This window comes from Argiope bruennichi, chromosome 4 (genome assembly GCF_947563725.1).
Source record: "Argiope bruennichi chromosome 4, qqArgBrue1.1, whole genome shotgun sequence".
Lineage (NCBI taxonomy): Eukaryota > Metazoa > Arthropoda > Arachnida > Araneae > Araneidae > Argiope > Argiope bruennichi.
In genome coordinates, this window is record NC_079154.1 from 81,953,303 (window position 1) to 81,978,107 (window position 24,805).

The 24,805-nt window shown below is 27.5% G+C and overlaps 1 protein-coding gene and 1 non-coding gene across 3 annotated transcripts in view; one reads left to right on the forward strand and one right to left on the reverse strand.

Moving 5' to 3' along the window:
• Positions 1-1,228: 1,228 nt before the first annotated feature.
• On the reverse strand, positions 1,229-1,300 carry Trnag-ucc (transfer RNA glycine (anticodon UCC)). Its single transcript has one exon. It is a non-coding gene; the product is annotated as a tRNA-Gly (tRNA).
• A 13,488-nt stretch (positions 1,301-14,788) lies between these two features.
• LOC129966040 (apoptosis regulator Bcl-2-like) overlaps positions 14,789-24,805 on the forward strand; it is a 36,120-nt gene continuing 26,103 nt past the window's right edge. Inside the window, exons 1-2 of one of the 2 annotated variants that reach the window (XM_056080389.1) lie at positions 14,789-15,445; positions 17,172-17,996. In XM_056080389.1, the coding sequence (XP_055936364.1) occupies positions 14,951-15,445; positions 17,172-17,216 (540 nt within the window). In that variant the 5' untranslated portion in view covers positions 14,789-14,950 and the 3' untranslated portion in view covers positions 17,217-17,996. Of the gene's footprint in view, positions 15,446-17,171; positions 17,997-24,805 lie in introns of those variants that run through there. The other variant, XM_056080388.1, reaches the window with a different exon arrangement.

The following is a 24,805-nucleotide window of genomic DNA, read 5'->3' on the forward strand; positions in this document are numbered from 1 at the left end:
AATGTGTAAACAATGAAAGGTTACAATTCCATTTCATTAAAACAACCTTCACAATGCTATTAAAATAATACATTTTCTCTTCCTTCAGTCAAATTTAATAGAGATACTGATTTTAAAAATGATTCGCTCTTGAATTGTAAAGGTATTCTTTATACTACTTTAATAGATTTTGAGGGTATTTTTTATGCTACTTTAATATAATTTTAAAAATGACAAGTTCAGCGATACAAAAGTTATTTACACATTTTAAAAATGATACAGAGGTCAAGAAAAAATATTTAAAAAAAAAAAAAAATGTTAGAATGGCATTATAAATCGACAGCACAAATCGCATTCTTTTTTTAATACAATATTGTATTCAAAATATCAAGTTTATTTCATTAAAGAATCATATATTTGATCTTCCCGATGTGATATATTCATATTGAAAATACTTCAAAATTGAATTTAAATGTTTTTAAATTCCGAAGTGTTCAATAGTCGATTTGAAAAGAAAGAATACTAACTAGTTTAAAGAATTCTAGTAAAAAGAAAGTACAAAATGAAGCAATGGAAGGGAAGGTTTGTATTTCTACTATTGTAAAAATAAATTTTTCTAATATTTCATAACTAACATCTATATGGAAAATTTAATAAAAGTGTAAAAACGATTAAAATAAAAAAATTGCATAATTCATATTTAAATTAGATATAGAATGTTTTATGAAAATTACTTTAACATTAATTTAAACTAACTTTATAAATTATTTTAACTTTTATAAATGTAAACTGATAAATATATAATGTATATATAATGCAATTCATTACTGAAAAAGGAGAGAGAAAGAAAGAAATGCTCCCTGTTAACGTCAACTGTCGATCATGGGTGTAAAGCAGAAAATTGTTGACTTGAATACAAAATAAAGAATAATTTCTGCAAATTCATTTAAGATGAAACATTTAACGAATCCCAAAAGATTCTAAATTTTCTAAAGATATGTTTTTTCGTTCAAAAGGAATTCTACTGTTTACTGAGGATTTTAAAGTAAACGACCAAAAAAAAAATCATTGTCCTAAATTTAGGGTCTGTATCGAAAATTGTAGTTTCTATATAAGATAAAGAATATTTTTGAATTTCTGTCAAACTGTATACTTCTTCGATTCCGAGTTTCTCTTTCTAATTAATAGCTTCAAAAAGAGATATAATATGAAGGCATTTGCTTAGAATGTGGAGAGGCAAAAAAAGATATGCGTCGGCCGGGAGTCGAACCCGGGTCAACTGCTTGGAAGGCAGCTATGCTAACCGTTATACCACCGACGCTTGTGGGGATTGAGATGAAAATGTAAATAGAAACTTTTATTTACATTATTTATTTTGTTCTTAATTCATTTAATTGCTCGATAATTATCGTAATCTGATATTTTTCTAACAAATGTAATCATTACTTTTCGATGATCATCAATCACTTTCATTTTAAAAATTGTTATAACCCCTATTTGTTTTATTAACCAGTCGTGCTGCCATCTATTATTGATTGTGTGAGTTAAATGTGGCAGAATATTTTCACTCTTACGAAGTAAAGAAATGAGGAAATTTAGTTAAAGAAATAAGAATTTTTATTTCTGAAATAAAGAATGTTATATTTATATAATTTGTAAGAAGGGCATTTCAAAAAAAAAATTCCTTAATTAGCCACTCTCACAAAAAAAGCAAAATCTTTAAGATAAAAATGAACAAACAGTATATATTTCATTTTGTCAAAATTAACGCACTTAAACGAAACATAAATGGAGTTAAAAGAAACTATAATCCACATAAGATTTATACAAAAATTCAAGTTTTAAATTTCTTCGTATAGCCATGATTCTTAACTCAGTCGTACTAATTAAAATGTATACTGTTTAAATGGAGAGCCCAAGGAGTCTATATTCTCGAAAGTACCCATTTGTTCCCGGTATGTATTATTATAAATAAGTAAGGCATAAAAGTCTATAATTACCTTCAGAATCTTATCATCACAACATGACTACGAGAAGCATAGAAATTTTCACTATAGTAAAACAGTTTGAATTTTATTCGATGATTGTATGCCAAGATGAATCAAAAGTAAATTTTTGCTAAGAATGCAATCCAGACTTTAAAAAAAAAATTGTATCTAAGTCAGAAACAAATATAATTTTTTTTAATAATAAAAATTACGCAATTTTTGCTGTTCAGTTCTGAATATATAAATATACTTTAGGTTTTATAAAGGGGGAAAAATCTAAAAATAATAATAATAATAAGGAATGCCAAGAGTGCTTAAATAAAAAAGTGCCTTTTCTCAGTTCAGTATCGAAAAGAGCTAAATATTAATTTTACAAAAATTGCATTAATAGCAATATATCAGAAAAATATATATATACCCATCAAATAGAAATTTTAGTATAACAATATTTTAATCTCTTTTGCTTAGATAATCTCCTTAAAAAAAAGATGCTCCTCTCCCTCTGTTTAAACGGTACTGAAGAAAATGAGTATTTGACCTTTTTTTTTATTTCAAACATTTCTCGAAGAATAAATTTCAGAAAAGAAATTCATTTTAATTCAGTTTTAACCTATCGGAATTTTGTTTTGTTTTCTGTAGATGGCGCCCCAAAAATGAGAATCCATCCATTTACATTTCTGTTTGGATTGCAGGTAATAAATGTATGCACGAGTATCATAAATGCGGAAATATATGTATCTTTCTTGAAGAGAATACTTTTATCAATTCTAAATGATTTTGTCATTATTTTGCATAAATTCTGTCGAATTTGTTTGAATTCAATCGGCCAATTTTCATCCAATAACATTTGATGAAGGTAAGTGTTTTAAAAGTAAATTGTACTTCGAGTAGGAAGAAATGTCAAGAATGTTCATATTCAAGGAGAAATTTACTACATATATGATCCAAGGACAAGCTATTTTTTTTAAATATATCTTAACTGAATTAATTAAAAAAAAAATTTGCGATTAAAATATGCCTTGTTTTTAATTCAATTTTTTTGTTAACCATTAGTTTAGCTCTTATAACAAATTTAAAAAAAAGGCTGTAGTTACTTTTCATTGAATCTAAAAGGTTTCAACAAGAATTCAAATTCTTTTCATTTCATAAAGAAATATATACAGAGAGGTAGATTTTCGATTAACAGTGGCATAGCGAAAGGGGGGGGAGGAGAGAAGGTATATATATTCAGGGTGCCAAAATTTAGGGGGGCGCCATGTAGACAAAATTAGTGCGCTTATGCCAATTTTTATAATGACGAGAACTGGACATTCCAGGAGTACATGAGCTATATGTGAAAAAACTTAAAAGAAATTAACTAATGCACATGGACTTAACTGGAAGAATATTGAATTCTTAATTAAGTGTTTCGTTTAAATTGAAAATTATGCTAGTACGATTCAGTTCACGTGCATGTTACAAAATCCTTATAATCTGTATTATTTGTTAAATCTTCTCACTTCGGTTTCATTTTTATCTGTAAATAAATTTATATTATTATTGCTTATATTAAATTAAATTGTTTTAGTGTTTCCCGAAGATTTCTTTATGACCTCAGAAAATTTCTTTAAACAAGTATTGTTTTCAAAGTAAATGCCACTATATTGCATATTCAATTTTATTTCCGATATGAACAACCATGATAAAAGCAAATTTCACTTTCTTGCCATACTGCTGCATAGAGTAGAGAAGAAGGAATGTTTTTATCATATCTCAACGATGTTGCCATCTATTTTTCTTGAATCATTTATTTAAATAGGAGAAACAAATATTAATTTTTGTAAATAACGCAATCCGAATTTAGTACAAATCACATTATTAGTTTTCGGTGGAACTTTCTAAATTACATTCTTCTAGATAAGATTAGATTAAGAGAATATATGATTTTTGACTATGAGTCATGTATTTAAATTCTTGATTTTCAAGACTTTCTAGGTAAATTTCTCAAGAAATTAAAAAGAAAAAGCTCTCTTTTTTTAACTTTAATGTGTGTGAAGCATAGAAAAATATTGTAAATTATACCTTTACGAGAGATAAGCTTTTTTCCCCAGTTATTAAAAGTTGTGAGTATTTGAGCATTATTCATCTAAGCAGTGATGAATTTCTGAATAGGTAATTGCTTAGTGCTGAGGGATATTGTTTTCAAATCCCTCAAGGCAAATCGATTAAAAATATTATGTGAAAAAAAGTAAAAAAGAAAAGTATTTTTTTTTAAAAGTCTCAAATTCTACGAATTATACGATATTACATATATAATGTATGATTATACTCAATTATTAAAATTATTATTAAATAAATTAAAGTATAGTTAATTATTTATTAGTAGTATATTGAAATATTAATTATCTATTTAAGCTATTATATTATATTTAATTTGACCGGCCCTGCAAAATAATAATTTTTAATGTCGTATTATTTGAAGTTTATTACATTCTTATAATCCATTACAATAATACATACTTTTATTAAATTTATTACTAAATAATTTTTAGTTACTTATTTATTTATAATAAAATTGAATATTAATTATTCATTTAAACTATTATGTTATATTTGATTTTATAGCCCTGAGGAATAATAATTTTTAATGTTGCAATTTTTGAAACTTATTATTTCCTTATAATATATTACAACAATATAAACTTTTATTTGAAAATGAGGAAATCAATAAATTGTATTTGAATGTTATTACAGGTGTTGATGGATTACTCAATTAAATATCACTAGGAGTCGAAATCGTGGAAAAAAAGAAACACTTTTTTTTTTATCAACAACGCAGGAATGAAGTCGGATTTTACTGCTAATGAGAGAGTCACTTTAAAACTTCCCTGTATTAGGAAATACATATCTCCGTGTTTGAAGTGCCGACACTTGAGTTACGACGACAACAACCTAACTAGAACTCAATTCAAGAGACCAACTTCTTAATTTGTCTCTCCGACGTCGCTACTGAAAATGTGATTGACATGAGTAACATAATAAACTGTAAACAAAATATCAATTCTGATCAAAAATTATTACGTGCCGCAAAAAGCAAAAACTACAGATCTAAAAGATGCACATCGTTCTGACGGATGAAACACTACTTTTCAAAAGTCTCAAAAGGTTTGACTTCGCTGAACAAAAAATAATTGAGAACCAAATTCAAAAATGTCTATTAGAAAAAATTGCATAGTCATAACAGTTGTTTTATTTATGTCCGAAGTTTTTTGCAAGAAAAACAATTTTACTTATCGACTTAAACTGACTAATTTTAACTAGATTTTTAAAAAAAAATGCTAAAAATAAATATCTTTCTCCTTTAACTAAAGAAGCATAATATAATCTAGAAAAGTCCTAAGTGTTTATTTCACTTGATTTTAGAAAGATTTTTTTTTTTTTTTTTCATATAGAAATCGACTAGGAGAATACGTATTTCATATAGAAACAAGTTTTTTCATATAGAAATCGACAAGTAAATACACATTGTTTTTTGCTCATTACGGAAAATACAAATTTCTAAAATGTCCTTTAGGTTTGTGTAATAGTCCAAATGTGTGTGTCATTTGGTTGTAATATGGTAAGAGAACTAATTAATGATAATATTATCGTGATATTTATTTGGATATCGTCATTCCGTCAGAAAATAAAGAGGAGGAACTAGAGTAATTGAAACGCGTTGTTAAAGTTGTAGCCTATAATGAATTAAGAATTAGTTTCAAATAGTGACAGCCTTTAGAAAGACAAACAAAATTTCTCGCATACATAAAAGAAAGTGTTACAATACAACCTTCGCCCAACAAAACTTTAGCTGTTCAAAAATATCCAATTCCAAATTATTTTTTCAACGAACCTATTTAATTACCATGTATTTTTCTCTATTTTAATAAATTTTTAAAAATACTTTTATCTTATAACAATATATTTTATTCTTGTAATGAAACGCGAAACATTTTCATCGTTGCTATAAATATTTCATTTTGGATTTTTCTTACTTTGTTAATGAGAGGGGCATGAAAATGCTGCTTACTTTTTGTATCGACACTATTCTGTGAAGGATAATTTTCTCTGTAAAATTTGTTTGAATAAAATATTTAAAATTTTGTTGTCATTACAATTAAGATTTCACTTCAAAACTAAGCAATAATGAAAAGATTTTAAGTACTTATGTCCATTTTTGTAATATAATTGGATGTATAAAAATATTTTATAATTCTTATAGTTGGCTTTTTAGCATACTGAATATTTTTGTAGCATACTGAATATTTTTGCTGAATCAGATATATTTTTATTGGATAATCCTTCATGATATTATGTAAATTATGAAACTTATTCTATAGTAAATATAACTTAAATGCTGAATGACTCTACTTTTTATTCCTATACTTATATTCAACATATTTATTTTTTTGAAAGAAAGTTATTATATTAATTGTTGAAATCTAGTCAACTCCATATGAAATTAAAGTTTGAATTTTAGGAGAATTGATGAAAAATTAGAGATCTACAGCGAGCAATGAACAGAGCGATGTAATACAAGTTTATGCCCACCAAAATTTGTAGTTTAAAAATATTTTGTTGAGGTGGACATTAAAAGTGAGCTGCAAAAAATGGTTAACTGAAAATGTTAGCAATCATCTAACCAGCTGGTCACCAAAGGTCGAAATCGAATTCAGTTCGTCTAGTTCTGAAGAGGGGGTGGGGAATGACAAGTCGACAACTAAAATCGGAATGCGGAAACCTATTTTAAGACGACTGCACGTTAAGTTCCATGACTTATAGTTGAATTCCGTTCGAAGTAATATCCTTATATGGAAAAGTCGCGGAGAATTACTCAGTAGTGATAGTTAACATCTGCGTGATTTACTATCTGTAAGTTTCATTATGAGACATGCAACAATCATCCAAAAGGCTACGCTAGATAAACTTTTGGCCCTAAAGCTGCCATGTAATTACTTCTTCGTTGTAATATTCTCAGAAAGGGAGGAATATTCATACATTATCTGAGATTTTTATCAAAAATTTAACGAAATGCTGAAGTGTTTCCTCAATGATTAATGGTATACAAATATTTTTTACACCACTTTTAAATTCCCAAAATTAGATTTTCAGTGAAAGTAATTCCCTTACAATTACTCCCGAATTTTAAAAATATTTTAAATATAATAATGACAGTTTTTATTTTCCAGATATTGCTTACATATGAACACGTGTAGCGGCCTTATAAAACACAAACCCATATTGTGAGTGCTAGTCGCATGTTATAGCAATAATTTGGTACGCATATTATCATTGCTATATAATTAAGAATAAAATTTTAAAAATAATATAAAGCAGATGAATAAAACCTAAAACATTCTTATGTTACAATATTTCCGAGTTATAGGTTCGAATCTCCCTCAGTAAATGTAAGTATAATAAGTATAAGTAAAATAAATAAAAATTAAGTTATGTTTCTTTCCCCCCCCCCTTCCTTTTTTACTATTGAAACAATTAATAAATAACTTCAAACTGCGAAACAATAAATGAAAATTTCTTCACATTTTCTTTTCTTTCTTATTTTGACTCCCTTCTTTTTGATATTATCAACTTTCCTATGCTATTGAAAGAATTTTTTGTTATCTTACAAAGGTATGGATGTTTGTTGAGTGTGTGTGAAACTTTCTGTTTGCTGGCCAAATGTCTATTCTAAAGGGCAGGACCGAATTAAGTCCTCTAAGCAATGTAAGTCTCAGGGGTCCCTTTCTCTAATCTGTAACTTCCTACGTCATATTTTTTAATTAAATTATTATTAAAGAAATTTAATTAATTATTTAACTCAATTATTAATTAAATTAAATTATTTTTAAAAATTAATTATTTGTACAAGCAGATCTTTGATAAATTGACAGAATATTTAATTAAGGAGCTCTTTCGATAGAGTACGTTTCAGTATTTCTCATAACAAAAATTCAAGATTCAAAATTTAAACAAAATAGTAACTAATGAACATAATCTAAATTACATTTAACTACAGAACTAGAAACTTTTTAAATATAAAGAAAAATATTTTTAAAATTTTTAAACAATCTAATAAAATTTGTGAAAGACAATCAATTAGGAATATTAGAATAATGTTTTAGTGTTTAATCAATACCTGACATGAATTTGAATCAGTTCGTGCACATGACCCTTGCAAATTAAGTAAAAGCATAAAAATAATATACTCAGGAAATATCGTAAAAGAATAAATAGAAATTTCAGGGGACTTTATATTACGTCTCTCCTAAGCAGTTGCTTATTTTGCCTATTTGAAAAATCTACCCTTGCTCGTAGTTTTCGATTTGGAATTACTAAATTTTCTATGCTTGGCTACAGTTTGAAAGTAGAGGAATCTTACAAATATCATAGGTATACAATCATTAAATTGTCACCAAATTTCGTGCATTTTTTTTTTAACACTGCAGTTCAAAGAATGAGATCAAGATAATATTGAGATCGTACTTTTTGAAGCTGCTTCCTTTAAAAAAATTTCTGATTTGTATCCAGATTTATAATTTCTCAATTTTCAATTAATAAAAATTTCTAATAAATATTTTCACTTGTTCTGACTTCCAGTTTGACTGGTTGATAAAAGTGATTTGTACCTTATTGAGAAGAGTTAGTTGCATTGACTGCTGAAATCAAATATTGAGTTCAGAATATAGACAACCTTTAAAATTGTCGCCTAAAAAAGGGAAGATATTTTTTCTCCCATTATTTAAATCTAGCAAGTTATAAAATAAACGAAAAAACACCCGTAGCAAAAATATTTGTAATATATATATATATGTATATGTATGTATGTATGTATCGAATAAAGTATTTAATTGAATGTTGGGAAATGATTGAGGATGTATCATTTTTATGTTTTATTTTTCTTTTGAAATTGTAAAGATGGATTTTCGCTTACTTCCTGATGCCTTAAAATTAAGTTCCGCTGAGTGTTTCCGATTATAAAGCAGTATTTTCAGAACTGTATTCATACATAGATTAATTTTAATTAAAATTTGATTGTATTTGAGAAGCACCATCTGTCAACGAAATTAAGGAAAACAATTTCTAGAAAGATTAGAATTATTTATAATAATAAATTATGAAGTTCACTATTGATTGAAAAATAAATAATAATAAATACTAAAAGTTTTGAAATATTTCTTTCATTGGTGTTTTATAAAGTAAAAAATACATAGAAAATAACAGAAGAAAATTAATTCATAATGAATATATTTTTAAAAAATGAATTCTAAATACTCATTAAGGCCTGGAAAATATATTATACATATGGTTAAAATTCTAATTTAATAAAAATATTTTTGTTTCGCACCGTATGATTGTATTTTATCTTCTTATTTTTATAAAGGATTTTTTTTTTCTTCTTCTTTAGAATACGAATAAAAACGTATTTTTAAAAATCTTCTTTATTTCATCATTTGTTGTTGTTTCAAATTGGAAAAATTATACAACAATTTGGAGATAGCAATGCTCATCAGCCTATAAATTGCACAACATTAGAACAAAATTTCACTTGATTAAATATTCGAGAAAGAAAAGATATTGATCTTACATCAACTTTTTTTATCAGGTTATCTAAAATTCCGAGATAAAAATTCTTACATTAATAGTTTGTAAGATTGATTGCGGTGGTTGCGTATCTTTTTCTAAGAATTCTGATTTTTTTTATTGTAAAAAATATTGTACATTTATCATTCTTATAAAATTTGATTTTTTTCCCCCTGCTTCCAATTTTTATTTTTTGTTCTGACCAGATCCGAATTCATGATATGTAAGCTTTAGTCTAACTTTAAACTGAAACAAATTTTCAAAGCCTCACTAGATGTCGCCACAAACGCTTGTGATATGAAAGGAATAAAAGGAATCTATTACGTTTCTTAAAATGTTTTACAAAACGTCATATTTAACAGAAGATCGTTATTTTATTTTTAAAAATTTGTATTTATATGGCTAAAATGCAAACATTATTTCTACCGATATGACCTGTAAGATTCAAAAACAGACCTAATTTATAAATCTTTGTTTGGAAAACTGCGCACAAATTATTATCCTGATGCATGCCATAATGTGCTGTCTAAATACGGAATCACACAAAAAATATGGTTTAAAAAATAAATAAATAACCTTGTAAGCTTTAAAAATGTCATAATTGACTCGTTTTCTGGTATTATAATGAATAATGAACAATGCTAATGATTAAGTTAACAAATAAATCCAACTCTAGAAAATACAAATTCTATGAATAATAAACTATTAGCCGCCTTTGACAACCAGTTGGTTCACTGGAATTAATGGTTGCTAAAATTTTAGATTAAATATTTTATGCAGCTTGCTCTTGATGGCTTTTTTAGCAAAATATTTTTTTTTTAATTTAAAATTCGATAGAGATGTAACTCATACTATTTTAGAAACTTTACACTTTTTTAATTATTTTTTTTTCATTGTGTTATGCATCTTCCTATTTTTCTGTCATCTCATCTAACATTTAAACTTTTATTTGAAAAACAGGTTAAGTCAATGCAAGAACTTACTTTATGAAACTACGGAAGATAATTCGAGAATCTTATACCACACAGAGTCGATGATTAAAAAGTTAAATTTTTATTCCTTTATTTATTTTATTGGCACAACTGACTGTTTTAAAAGTCCGCTGTTTAGTAACGGTTGATTTCAATGTTAAAAAAATTATAAAGTCAGATAATTTATAGTTCTTCGTCTAAAATCATTGATCATTAAACAAAAAAGATTTTGATCTCAATTTCTATTGGCAGATTAACAAGCTTTAAGGCTATCGTATATTATTCGATATTTCAAATATTTTCAGACACCCAATATTATTTATCCGACTCTAACTTAAAACGCCTTTTGACAAAAAAATATTTACCTTCAAATATTTCACTTTTTTTTTTTTTTTTTTTTTTTTTTTAACTGACCAGAATACTTTTTTGCTTAAATAAGCTATTAGCTTAAATACTAATGCATCTTCATTTTGAATATGGAGTTAAAACTTGGTAAATGTCAAAAGCCAGATGAAAAGAAAAATTAAAAAGTAAATTAATGTTTGCATCAGAAAGCGAAATTTCAAATCGCTTTCCATCATTTGTAAAAGCTGGTGCCCATTTCGACAGTTCTAGAATTGTCCGTTGAAAGGCGAATGAATTGGGATACCTGCAAAAGTTGTTGAATCTGCAATGCGAAGAAGAGAAGCTATAATTCTTTGAATTTTCTCTTTTACATAGTCATCGTTAACACTTAATCTGTTTCGTTTTCTGTTTCTAATAAGATGATACCAGATGATAAAACTTAAAAAAACAATAGAGAGTTTATGGATTATGTGCAATTTTTGAATCCAGTTGTAGCATCTTAAAATAAATTTAGCTTATAAGTTATAAAAAAACAATAATTCGATTATCGAATGATCTGTGGTAGAGTGAGGATAAGTGGCGCCTATGGCAGAACAATTTTTCTCCCTCATCATTATCTGATGCATTCCAAATGTAAATGGTAACCATGATATGATATTGATTTTTGCTTTTCATTTAGGTTTTTCTTTAAGAAATTATATTACCGCATTAACGTTTTGGCCCCTTAGCGCACCTGAAGGCCTGCACCATAGGCTTATATAACCACCTTTTCCCACTCCCGGTCCTTATGTCATTGCTGATGATTCACAGTGTATCATCATTTTGAAGAAATTCGAGTGCATTGTTGGCCTGCGTGTTTGTATCAAAAACCAATTATGGTAAAGGGGTGAAAAATAATACCAAGCTTTGGGCGCCATGCTAAACTAATGATGACATCTGCTCACGATAAAATCATATTATGATTTTGGGTTTAGTATCACCATAACGCCATTGATCTTCTGACTCTATTTCTCTGAATGTACCTGATACGAGATCTAATCTTAGGGTTAGCATTTCTATCGAGAAATTTTTGATTATTCAATTCGCTAAGAATAGTTGCTTCAAAAAGCCTTTCAGTTAGTCTTCACCATCAAGAAAATTAACTGAAGCTAAAATGATGACTACGACTGATTAATCATAGCGCGAATTTAATCACCACATTTAAAATAGGTCTAAATGATGTTAGAGAAATTCAGTTTTGTATGTGTACATGTTATATTACAAATACTATGATCATCGGAATATGTACAGACTCTATGATGTCAATCAATCAGAACCGTTTTATTCAGCAGTCTGATTGGGTTGTAATCCAGGGGCGACATTCATTTAACCCCTATATCTTCTCATCCAACATCACACCAACATCGAATTATCGCTTATAAATTTTATAAATTGAAATTAAATAATACAAGGAAGTTATAATTCGATGCAGAAATTGCATATAATCTGTATTCTGACACTTCATGTATTCAATAGATTCTTGATTGATTCAATAAAACAGCAAATTTTTGAAAAGGAAAATAGTGTAATTAGATAGAAAAAAAAGCAAAAAGTTAAGGGATTAAGCGCGTCTAAATTAATTGATTGTCCATTGATTTTATTTAAATTTTGAATTTTAAAAATTTATAATGTTTTTGAACCTTGAACGTGGAATTAGATTTATAATCTTTCCCCATTGACGTGGAAACTGGAGTAATAGTATAAACTTGTATAATTTATTACGCAATATACAAATATTTTATTATGTGAAAGAAGTAGAAATATTACGATTATTCGAAATTATAACAATTACAATAGTTCGAAATTTATTACTGGCAGATGATTAGAGAAAGAAAAATAGTTTAATAAGAGAACATTAATGAATGCACAATTTAAAGTAAATTTTAATTTTCATACAAATATTTTTTTTCTTAATTATTAATAAGCTTTTAGCAGATGCATGTAAAAAAAAAAAAAAAAAAAAAAAAGACCTTGGATATGACCACATTTTTTTCAGTTCGGAATTAAATTCTAAAAATTGTGGCAATGAATTAATTCGAAGTAAACAACAAAATACAAGATGCTTATGTAATACAAACATATATTATTGTTATGTTAATTTACATATTATATAAATATGCAAACTTTTTTTATTTGAATAATATTTTTTACACCATAAATTTAATTTTTCTTTAGTGCCCATAAGGTTTAAATGCTCAGTGACTCTGTTTTCAATAATCATATTATATAAAAAATGCTTTTTTTCAGTGAAAAATATTATTATATTAGTAGCAGATTAATCATTTCCACTTTAATTTAAAGCATAAATTCTACGGGAGCTAACAGAAAATTAGAGAGATACATATTACGTTATGACTGAAGGCCTTTATAATATTATGAATGAATTATATGACTATCAAAATTTGAAGTTTTAAAATATTTTGATGAAGAAGCTATTAAAGTAGGAATAGCATAAAATATTTAATTATTGAAAAATTAACGAACATTAAGATTGGCGAACCGGCTGGTCGCCAAAGGCAGCTAGTGTTAAATAAAATAAAATGCATTTATAAAACATCCTTATTAACTTAAATACTGAATACATTATTGTAATAAACAAATACAAGGAAAAAAACTTTTTTTTAATAAAGGAATCAAAAAAATTAATCATGCATACAAATAAGATTTTCTGAAGTCGGCTTGCAAAATCCTTGCACTTCCAACCTTGAATTTGTCAATCCAAAACTTGAATCTGTCGATCTAAAGTTATTTAGAATTTGAAAAATATGTTTACTTATTCATTTGTACGCATTCATTTTTCATTCAACATTTTATTAGGAAAAAAAAATTATATTTAATAAATATGGAGTATTTAATAAATAATATGGAAATAATATAACAGTATTTTAAGAAATTTCAAAACTAAAAATATTAAAACTATTATTGAAACATAAAAAGAATCATAATGGTGTCCACTCTAATCGTGTTCCAATAACTAATTTCTAGAACATGTGAGATACATATTTACTTATAAATGGAAATATGGTCTAAATAACCAGAATAATTATATTCTAGCTTGTTTAATTCGGTAACTGTACTTCTGAGATTAAAAAAACAAAACAAAACAAAACCTCTATAACATTATTATTATTTTGTATTCCTCAATTTTTCTAATCATATTTAACATAATATTCTTGGCACTTTTCTTCAATTAAAATTTGTTCTATTATGAAACTTAGACTTTAGACCATTTCTAGAAAGGTATACCAGTCAGTGGACGGCGTTTGCTCGATATTGTTATTGTTTACCTGAAAACAAAGCAATTGTTTTCGAACTCGGAAACATAGCATCTTAACTCAGTTAATCAGGAATATTTTACTGAATAGGATCGGAAGATTGTATAAAAAATTTTTGTCAACCCAGTTTTTCTTTTCTTTTTTTTTTAATTACCAACTTAAGCAACATGAAATATAATTCTTCACATATTTCAGAATATTATTTCAATTTTAAGTATATGACTATCTGAGAGGAATAGAAATTAATTATTACTCTCGACTTGTTTGGATAATCTGCATAATTCCTGCGATTTCGGATAGTAAATTATGATGGAGAGTGGAAGAAAATGTTCTTTAAAAAATTAAAATTTTAAAATATATTATATTTTATAATCAACTTATCTTTGTACTTCTTGTTTGAATTTTCAAGCATGATTTATAAAAAGTAATTTGTTTTATCAACATCATATCATAGCAATTTCATAATCGAATGAAATTTTCAACGGAAGTGTATTTCTATAAGTTGCAAAAATTTGTCTAGAATGGGCGAAAATAGATGGCGTCGCAATCGACTTATGACGACATAGGGGTGGGGAGATACTACGTCTGCATCTATTCGACCGGCCGCTCGTCAACAAATTGGTAGATATATTGCGAGCAAGAGGAAGTGTGTGGAGTGCCCGTTCGTAGGTTAAAAAGTATTAATTGACTTAGTGTTTGAAGATCATGTTAATAGTGAAGTAGGAAATTGCATGTTATATTGGTTTGCAGAAATATGGCTGATGTTGGGAAAAGCAATATTGGAACTCACTTTAATAGTATGAATGGTGACGGCAGTGCTATTGATCCTAACGTTGCCGCTTTAATATCCGACTATCTGCAGTACAAGCTCGGCCAGTGTGGTTATCAATGGACGAGTCCTTTGACAGCCTATGGAGCCGGTAACACTCTGCCCCCTAAAGTGGGAACTTCTTTGCGTGCTTTATCGGAAGAGTTCACTTCTCAATTCAAAGAACAGTTCGTAGAAATGTGCGAGAAATTGAGCATCAATGCTGAAAATATGAAAGGAACTCTTGACGGTGTGGCAAATGAACTTTTTTCTGAGGGTATTAAATGGGCACGTATTGTGGCCCTCTTTGTCTTCGGAAGTGAACTGGCAATTCACTGTAAAAACAGAAACTGTCTTGATTTAATTAATATAATAGCTTATTCATTAGCGACTTATATAACGGAAAAGCTTTTACCATGGATTAACGATCACGGAGGCTGGGTAAGTTAATGAATATATCATTCTTTATTATACATATATTTTCGAGTGTAGAGAAATATCAATAATCAAAGTTATAAGAATAAGATGGGGGGGAAAAAAAAGTGAGTTCGACTAACCAATGGAATTACTGCTTTCTTCTTATTCAGGCAAATCTAATTATGTTCTATTCTAGGACCAATTGTCATTTTTACCCCTCTTTTATATTCTCTAGATTTCCCCTTCTATTTCTTTTTGTGAAGTGGAAAGTTTTCATATATTTTTCACTTTCTTTCTGATACTTCATCTATTACTAGGTGTAAAAGTATTGCTTAAGTTAGTGAAGCGCATTCTATTTTTTGGCTTTATTTCATTAGTTATCTCTGGTAATTCTTCACACCATCAAGGCTCAATAAATCTAATCGATCAATTCTTAGATGCTAGCTACTGTTTGTTGTTAAGAAATCGTTTTTCTTTAATAATGGAATAATTTACGATAAAGCATCGTAAGCGATTTTTTTTTTTTCAACTTCTGTGTCTTCGATCTCATTGGCTTAAAAACATGTATTTAGTCCCATATCTTGCATATGTTTTGAGAATTACTAACTTAAGATAATTTAAATTAATATAACACGAAAGTAGCTAAATTATTTGGTCAATAAAACGGACCTGTAACGCATTTTCAAATCGAAGGTGCTTTCAGTTTGTTAAAGACGATAAAATCTTTGTTAAATAAAATGAGTGAAATGATGTTTATAAATATTGTAGAAATAGTTCGCCGAAATTCTTGAAAAATATATTATCGTATTGTTTTAGCACATTATTTTAACGTTCAGTTATTTGTTATAGATTGATAGAAGTTGATATAATCTTAATCAAAGTTGGTTACTTGTATTGAACTTATTTCTTCTAGATTTCATGCTTTCTTTAATATAAAATAGGCTTAAAATAGTTTTATTCTAAATACTACTAATGTGAATATGCTTCGAGATGTCGCCTAAAAATTTTTAGTTTTAAAAAATTTATCTCCAATATTGATCTAACAAACTTTATTATTTATAAAAGAATAAACGATTAGTATATCTCAAATATCTGATCAATGTATACCTTTATTTGACACATTCTGATGTGCTGAATTTTCAAACTGTAGATATTTTATTATGTAATGAACTATTTATTGCAATTTCATGTTTTATATTAGTGTTTTATTACTATATCTATATTCTTTAGTTTCATAAATAATAGCTAATTTTCTTCTTGTATTCCTCCTCCTAGCTATAATCTAGATTCTACTGTTAATTTATCAGAAAATTCAAATATAAGCATGTTACAAGATAAATTTTATATATTGCATGTCATTTAACTTATAAGATGTGTTTAATAAGAAATCTCCGATATTAAGTATGCATGTATTCCTTGTTTATACGCATTGAACATGAATTTCTAGTTTCCTGACATATTAATCTGCTGTGAACCTAACTCTTTAAAAACTAATTTTCAAATTAAATCTGTATTTCGCTTACAAAATGACGCATTTCATACATGATTTTATTCTGTGTCCTATTTTATGTCTTTCTCTCGGATTAAATGTTTGTTAAAAATCAAGTTTTATATATATATATATATATATATATAATATAAAATATAAGTTAATCATAAAGAGAAATGCATTTAACTTTTTTTATTGCCAGTATTCTAAATTGTTTATTCCTTTTGGAATAAAGTACTTATGTTTCTTTCACTTTTTTAGATTGAATTATATAAACAAGGAATCCTTCTTGAAAAAAAAGACTAATTTTTATAGGCATTTGAAGACGACAAATATCTTGGAACCTGTGAATCTATTTTGATACGATTATAATTTTATTAAATATTAGACAGTAAATATCTTATGAATATTCTCCGAGATCTGAAACTTCTACATTTAGAAGAAACAAAAATAGATGCATCCTATTAAAGCTATAGATCAATTTGAATGTTTTAAAAATAATACTAGAAGAATAAATATTTGTTACCTTCTCAATAACATCAAAAAAGAAATTTTAATGTAAAGATTGTTAAAGAATAATAGAATGTTTTATTCGCCTGACATTGGCTTGAGAGAATAGGCTGATATTTGATATCTAACAGAATTCAAATAGATATTGTACAGAAAACAAACAGCCAAGCAACCATATTTTTAATGAATGTAATGCATATTGTATATCAATAAGACTTGTAGAGCTTTGCATAATTTTAATCTTTTATTTTAATTAAGAATTGGTTATAGAATAAATATTAATTACAAACCTGAATGCTATTCATATATACTTTTAGTTTTTAAATATGTCGCCACTTACATGTACTATAGCATTTATATACTTTATTATTAGAAGAATCTTTAAAAACTTTCGAATTAAAGCATTTTATTGTATAATGTCCATCAGACTTGAATATTTGCTTTTTAGTTCAATTGTGAAATACGACTCTAAATCTGTCTTTAATATAAAATCTTAGTCTATCATTTATTTCTAACTGATTATTTTGAATTATAGCCTTTATATTACTTAAGAATTTTAAAGTTTTTATAATAATCCTTTTAAATGTATTTAATTGCATATTTTAAAGTGTGAATTAAGAGTAAGCGTAGAAAATTTCACGATTCTTTTTGGTTGTATTTCATTTTATTTTTAAAGATGATTAGATGAATCTGCTTTTTAATAAAAGTGATCAAAAGGTTTATTCTTGTGTATTTGTCATCTAGTATTTTTCAAGATTGTTTTAAGCTTAATTGATTTAATAGATAAAAACTTTTCATTTTTGTATTTGAGTGTTGTGCTTGATTTTAAGATTTAAAAAATGTCTTGTAAAATATCGTTCATCTATTTTTAGTTGTACTAGACAATTAAATAACTTCATAAAAAGATCGCATCTTTGTATTTGATCATTACATAGAGCAAAGATTCAAGTTTCTTTTCTCTGTTCAAAAGTATTTGATATTGTCTAAGAAATTATAATCTATAGATTTTTCATTTTAAATTTTTATACAGCTAAAATAAAATGGTACTATTCTAAATTTTTAATATTTTAGATATACTTCGTCATTTTTTAACTATTGACTTGTTAGAATTTTTAATGTGAAATTAATATAAAACTTATTCTATAAAATATTCATAGGAATATTTTATTAAGTTGTACAATGTAAAGAATCTTTTTTAAATAAAAATAAAATGCTACCTGTTATGTATTGTGTCATTTTAACTTCAAGTTTTCTACCTAGTATAATTTATATACTTCATGTAATATATTATGCTATAATATATTAAAACTCCATATGTATAAAAAATATTTACTTCGTAAATGATCTTGGTTTTAAAAATATTTCTTGTTTTTAAAAAAAAGTAAGACGTATGTACTTAATTTTTTTAATCTAAACTATCAAAATTGTAGAATCCCTCATCTCGTCTTTTTTTATTACTAAATATAATTTCAGTAATATGTAATTTTTTATTAGTTCAAAATTTTATTTAATATTCTCATGCCAGTACTTACCATCAATAGTTTGCTTTCAGACATATAATGGTTATTATAGTAATATTTTTTACTTTTGTACTATCCAATAAACAAAGCACTTTTAAAATGACATCAGTAGGCGAGAAACAAGAATTGTACGAACATGTTATATTTTAAAAGAATGTCTTGGCTATATAATCTGTTACTATAGAAATGTTTTTAGAAATTTCCATTGATTTAAAACATGAATACTTTAGTTTATTGCTTGGCAATACTTCTAACATGTTGGCTGTTGCCAATGTTATTTATTTCTCTACTTAATAATCATTAATGACTTCATTCTTGACAAATCTCTGAAACCTAGCAATCTTGCCAAAGCATAATTGTTCTAGTGATAACAAGTGTTCTTACTTGTCGAAGTATTAAATTATCAGTTTAGTAATGATTATTTGAATTGTATATGACAAACTTGAATACAAAATTCAGATTGGACTGACTAATAGATAAAGATTTTTATCATATAAATATTTTATCAACTTATGACTTAATGTAAAAGAATGATTTTTCATAGTTTTACTAGAAATTGATAAAAGCAGTCTTTATTACTGATGGTTTCTTTAAATCAAGACAAATATAGATCAGTTTAGACCTACTATAGACTATTTGTTAGAGATGGAATTTACCTCGACCTGCTAACGAGGATTTAAACATTAAATTAAAAATTCTTATGCAACATTTAATCCTTTGAATAATATTAATCATTAAATATTAACTTTTATTATCAAACCCTTAATTCATAAACTTGACAAAATGTTACATTATATAAAATTAAAATGGCTGTCAATTTTATATTTTGTTACTTAGGATAATGATAATGTTTACAACTACCATTTTTCATAAGTATTATATTAATTTTACCTGCCCTAGTAGAGTGTACCTGATTAATTTTATTTGTAGTTTGTAATGTATTTAATTCCCTATCTATTTTAAATATCTGTAAATATAACTAATAAAATGATTCTTTAAATTCCTGATGTTTTTATATCTTTATAAATTTTATTTTCAAACATTTAATAGGAATAAAATAGAATGAAGAGCAATCTAACGAATTTCAATTAAATGGTGAATTTTTTTAAAAAAAAATGTCTTTTAAATTTTGTATTTGACCAGATTTACTTGTAAGAGATTACTTCAAATAAATGCACAACTTTTTTTTTTCTTCGTGTGATACTATGCTTAAACTCCCTATGTTCCATTTAATGGCGCAAAATTTTCGATTTCATTTAATTATTAGCATATTGGAATGAATCGCAAAATATTTCAAATTTCATCGGTATCGGATATTTCATTCCATTCATGAATCACTTAAGTAAATTTTGTTTCATGTGCATGCAATTAAACTCGTGATTTGATTATCACGAGTTGGCAGTTGGTCAAGGAAAAAGCAGTGTTGTAAATGCTCCGATGTATTCTAGTAACAGCTGCCTGCGTTTATAAATATTCAATTAGTGTTTTCGCAACGAGCAGATTTCGGAGAGCATGGAATTTCATTTTTTCTCTCTGTTTAGTACACGAACAAGTAAAAATTCTATTTTATGGTGGAAGTATTATAAAATCTAAATAATTCGAACTCGAGATTTTGACGAATCTCCACATTTTAGACCTCTCTCAGTTCAAAAAAACCTCATCTTGTACATATCTGTCTGTGATAAAGGACTCAAACGTTTTGAGCTAGGAGGATGAAATTTGGTATACATCCTTTGCACCAAATTTTCTTTATCAAATTTTGAGGAAAATGTGTTCAGAGGAAATTGGTCTGCCTGACTGTTAGAATATATATATTTTGTTTGATCAATCTGTTGGGAAAAACGTATCGTCGATTTTAAGTTGACGCAGTAGAAATGCTTAATTCACGCCAAAGGTTAATATTTCATTACTGTACGCAGTGCCATGCTAGACATTTTTTTTGCCGGTGTCTTTCCTAAATTTTCTATCGGCTTTCATTTATTGGACAGTATACGAGAAATTTTTGGGGAGACCGCTGTCGCTGGTTGAATCTTGGATTATTTTAACCATTCTTGTAACCCCTCCCCCAACTTCTCATTCTTCAATATTTAAATGAAATTGGTTTTTGACGAATAAATTTATATTGTAATTGATGTAGACACTCGAAAAATCGAAATGCCTTGTCTAAATTTTACAGATGTTGATAATGAATTTTTGTTGCTAAATCTGCGGCTATAACTTGACTTAATATTAAGTTACAATACATGGAACTCGACATTTATTGCAGAACGCTTTTGATTGTTATGCAACTTGTACTTTCAGTTTAGATGTTAAGGCTGCTTATAATTCAAATTGAGGCAAATAAAATATTCCACCGAATTTGAAATATGAAACGGGCAGCTATCGGTTTATTGAGGTACCTTACTTACCTTATGGCAAATAAATGGAAAAATTGTCTTGAGAATAGTTTAATAGATATAGCGAATATTATGCACCATTCATTACAAGACCATTTTCTGAATATTTACAGAAAAACAAGATTTGTTATCGGGATGCCATATATTGCTGGTTATTAAAAATCATTATCATACTAAATATAAATTCGAAATCGGAAAAGTAATGCATAACCTTTTTTGGTGAATTTGTTTTTATTAAGCTATGGCTCATCTAGTTGTATGAGAATTGAGGCTGCAACGAATGATTGTATTTGTTTCAACGGTACTTCGAAGTCTTATCAATGAAAGATTCTTGAAGGCTTATCTTATTTAGCAGTTGTTAGTTACTCTCGGCATCAAGGGGCAATGTTTGGAGCATTTTAGATGAATGACATAATCGTGTATGTCAATGAATACTTTTTTCAAGGATTTTGCGACTCTTTATGATTTTCATTCATTCATTTAGTCAGTTGACCATTAACTGTTTATCTGAAACTTTTTCTTTTGCTTACTGGCATTCAATATTGCGGAAGGAAATGAAACACAGCTATTCCTTAGGTTACCTAATTATCCAATTTAATTTTTAATTGGTATGACAATTTTGCATTATTTCCTTTAAAGATGTTTTGCTCTCCGAAATGCCATATTTAGTCATTCCATCTTTAACGATTTTTATTTTCTTAAAAGGTGTAGGCTGCTCGTTATTGCATGCATTGGAAGAATGTTTTTGGGATCTTTCCAAATATCGTCTTGACTTAATATGGTGATTGGCATTGAATTTATTTAGTGTTTGTATTTCGTCTCTTTCCTTACGTTGGCGCCAACGTTTAATTTCTTTCTTGTTGGATCCATTTCCTTTCCTTTGAATTTTTCCTTTTTTTTTTTTTTTTTTTTGTTGTGCCAGTAATGAAAATATCCAGTTTTTTTTTTTTTTTTTTTTTCCTTCTCTGTTGACGAGCAAATGAATCAATTTTTGTGTGCATTTTAAACTGATGTTTGTTACATTTATCTCAGGATTAATTTAATTTTCATTGATTTTGATTACAATGATTTATTTAGAAAGCTTCGAAAATAACTATGTTGCTCATAAAATAACTTTCTGTTATGAAGTTTCTGCTGCTGAAACGTATGTATTAAATCCTTATTTTATTCTTAAACAGATTTTGTCGAATGCATAGAAAAATCAATTCCGTGAAGAGTTACATAATGAAAATTAGTCTTCTGATATTGTCTTCATATTACATCAGCAACTTTCTGAATTCGTCTTCCTTATTTTTTTTTTTTTTTTAAGAATTCTGATTTCATTAATTGCAGATGCTTCCCAAAACCACCATATATATCTCTAAAACAATGTTAAAAAATCGTGCAAATTTAATTATTTTCTATTGCGGCTGGTTTAATGCGACTAATTGTTAGAAATTCGTTGGAATGCCTGTTTCAGTCTCATATGGTGGTCCCTTGGGCAAATTTATTCTATGACATTACTATACTATTGTATTCATTCACTGTTTGACTTATCACTAAATGTTAAAATTGTCTTCAAATTTTTTTTTTTTTTTAAATAATAGGATAGTGATTGGTATAGATTCAGAGTTAAATTTTGGATAAGAAAAGTCATTCCCTTCCTAATTGAGACTTGGTATTTTCTGTGAAATAGTCTAAATTTATTTGAGTAGAAATTTTTGAAACCAATATATAGATAATGGTATGCAATTTTGGATTAGCTGTCTATAAAAGTTGATATATCTCTATAGGCTGTTATTAAATATTCAAACTTGTAGTAAATAAGTCGTTAGTTCGATTCTTTTGGAAGTGAATCTTTTGTGCATCGAATTGCAGAACTTCTAAAATGTGGAATGTCGATCTTGGTCGCTGTTATTATCATTTGACTGCAACTCAAAGTTTCAATGAATTGATGATGCAAATTCATCTTAATGAACAGCAAGGTTAATACTTATCCAATTTAATTTACTTCTACAAAATCGGTTTTCCCTTCTACAACTACATTGCCTTTCTGATCTGTGTGCCTCTTGTCAATTTTTATGCCAGGTTGCATTATAGTTCTCACACTGCTAAACTTGGCATTGTATCTTGGATTTTCCTTTTAATTAAGGATGGGAGGATAATTACCGTATGCTGAAATTGCCATTGTGTGCTATCTCCTCAGAAGCAGTTGCAGCCTCATGTTCCCACGGAATACACTTGCCAAGTTAACGGTCCAATGACCAGGAGCCATCGTTAAATGAAGTGACGTCGTAGATTTCGGAGTTCTGCGTCGTGTATACAGTTACAACTGGTTGTTTTCTTCTTTGTTTCTGTCCTTTTTTTTTTTTTGTCCTTGTTTTACGGCGTTAGTTCTTTGTCAAAAATGAGAATTGTGTCAGGTTTGTTAAAAGGGAAATCTGAATACACTAGTTGAAAGAAAGGGTATTGTGAGGGCTTCCCGATTGTTTTCCTTTTAGTATATAGTGTAATCTATGTACATGCGTCGTTAGGCTTGGGCGTATGAATGGTCGAGTTGCTTATATTCATAAAGGTGCTCATAACCATTTCGTTGCGCAGGCATTGTTTGGTATGCGGGGGGGGGGGTAACTTGGCACGTGAATGGTGGATAAATTCTGCTCTGAAAGGAATTTGCATTTCCTTTTGAACTTTTGTTTCTTTTTAGTATCTTTTCATCCAAAGGATTTTTATAATTTTTTCGTAGTATATTATATCTTGGTCAGTTTCCTGTTGAGGTTTATTTTTAATTGGCCATATGTTCAGTTCAGTGTCATTTAATATCAATCTTGCCCTTTTTGGTTGCCAAACTTTTAAATTCGAAGTTATTTGTAAAATGTGAATGCAGAATAACAAGAGTTTCAATTGTTCTTTTACGATTAAAATTCATAATAGCTTCTTATAGTCTGATTGCTGAAATTATAAAATCTTAGAAAAGTTTTAATATCAATTAACTTCTGATTTTGAATAACCTACTCTTAAATGAAATGGTCAACTCATCATCGAAATGTTTCAGCATTTCTTGGAATTAAGAACTAACTATAAACGTTCCACGGTTCACTTTGCATCCGATGTCTCAAAAGTTTATTTGAAATTATTTTAAACGAATGTTAATTGACATTTCAAGTCTTTTCAGAGTACTTTTTTTTTAATTCAGTGATTGGACGGGGGGTGGGGGGCTAAATTGGATGTCTGTATTCACTTATAAGTAAATTACCTTGAATCAAAGTGAAAATAGTTTTAAATCATTTGATTTATATTTGTATGCTCACTGCTCTCCATATGCGGCTGTCTAAAATTTCAATACAATTCATTTTTGAGTCAAATTGAGGTATTATAGAAACTAATGCACGATAGAATTATGAAAATTTGAAGCCATCTTTTTCCAACAATGAAGTAAATCTTCTTAATGTTGCATTGTGCGTCTTTGGGGCTTGCCTTATTGCTATCC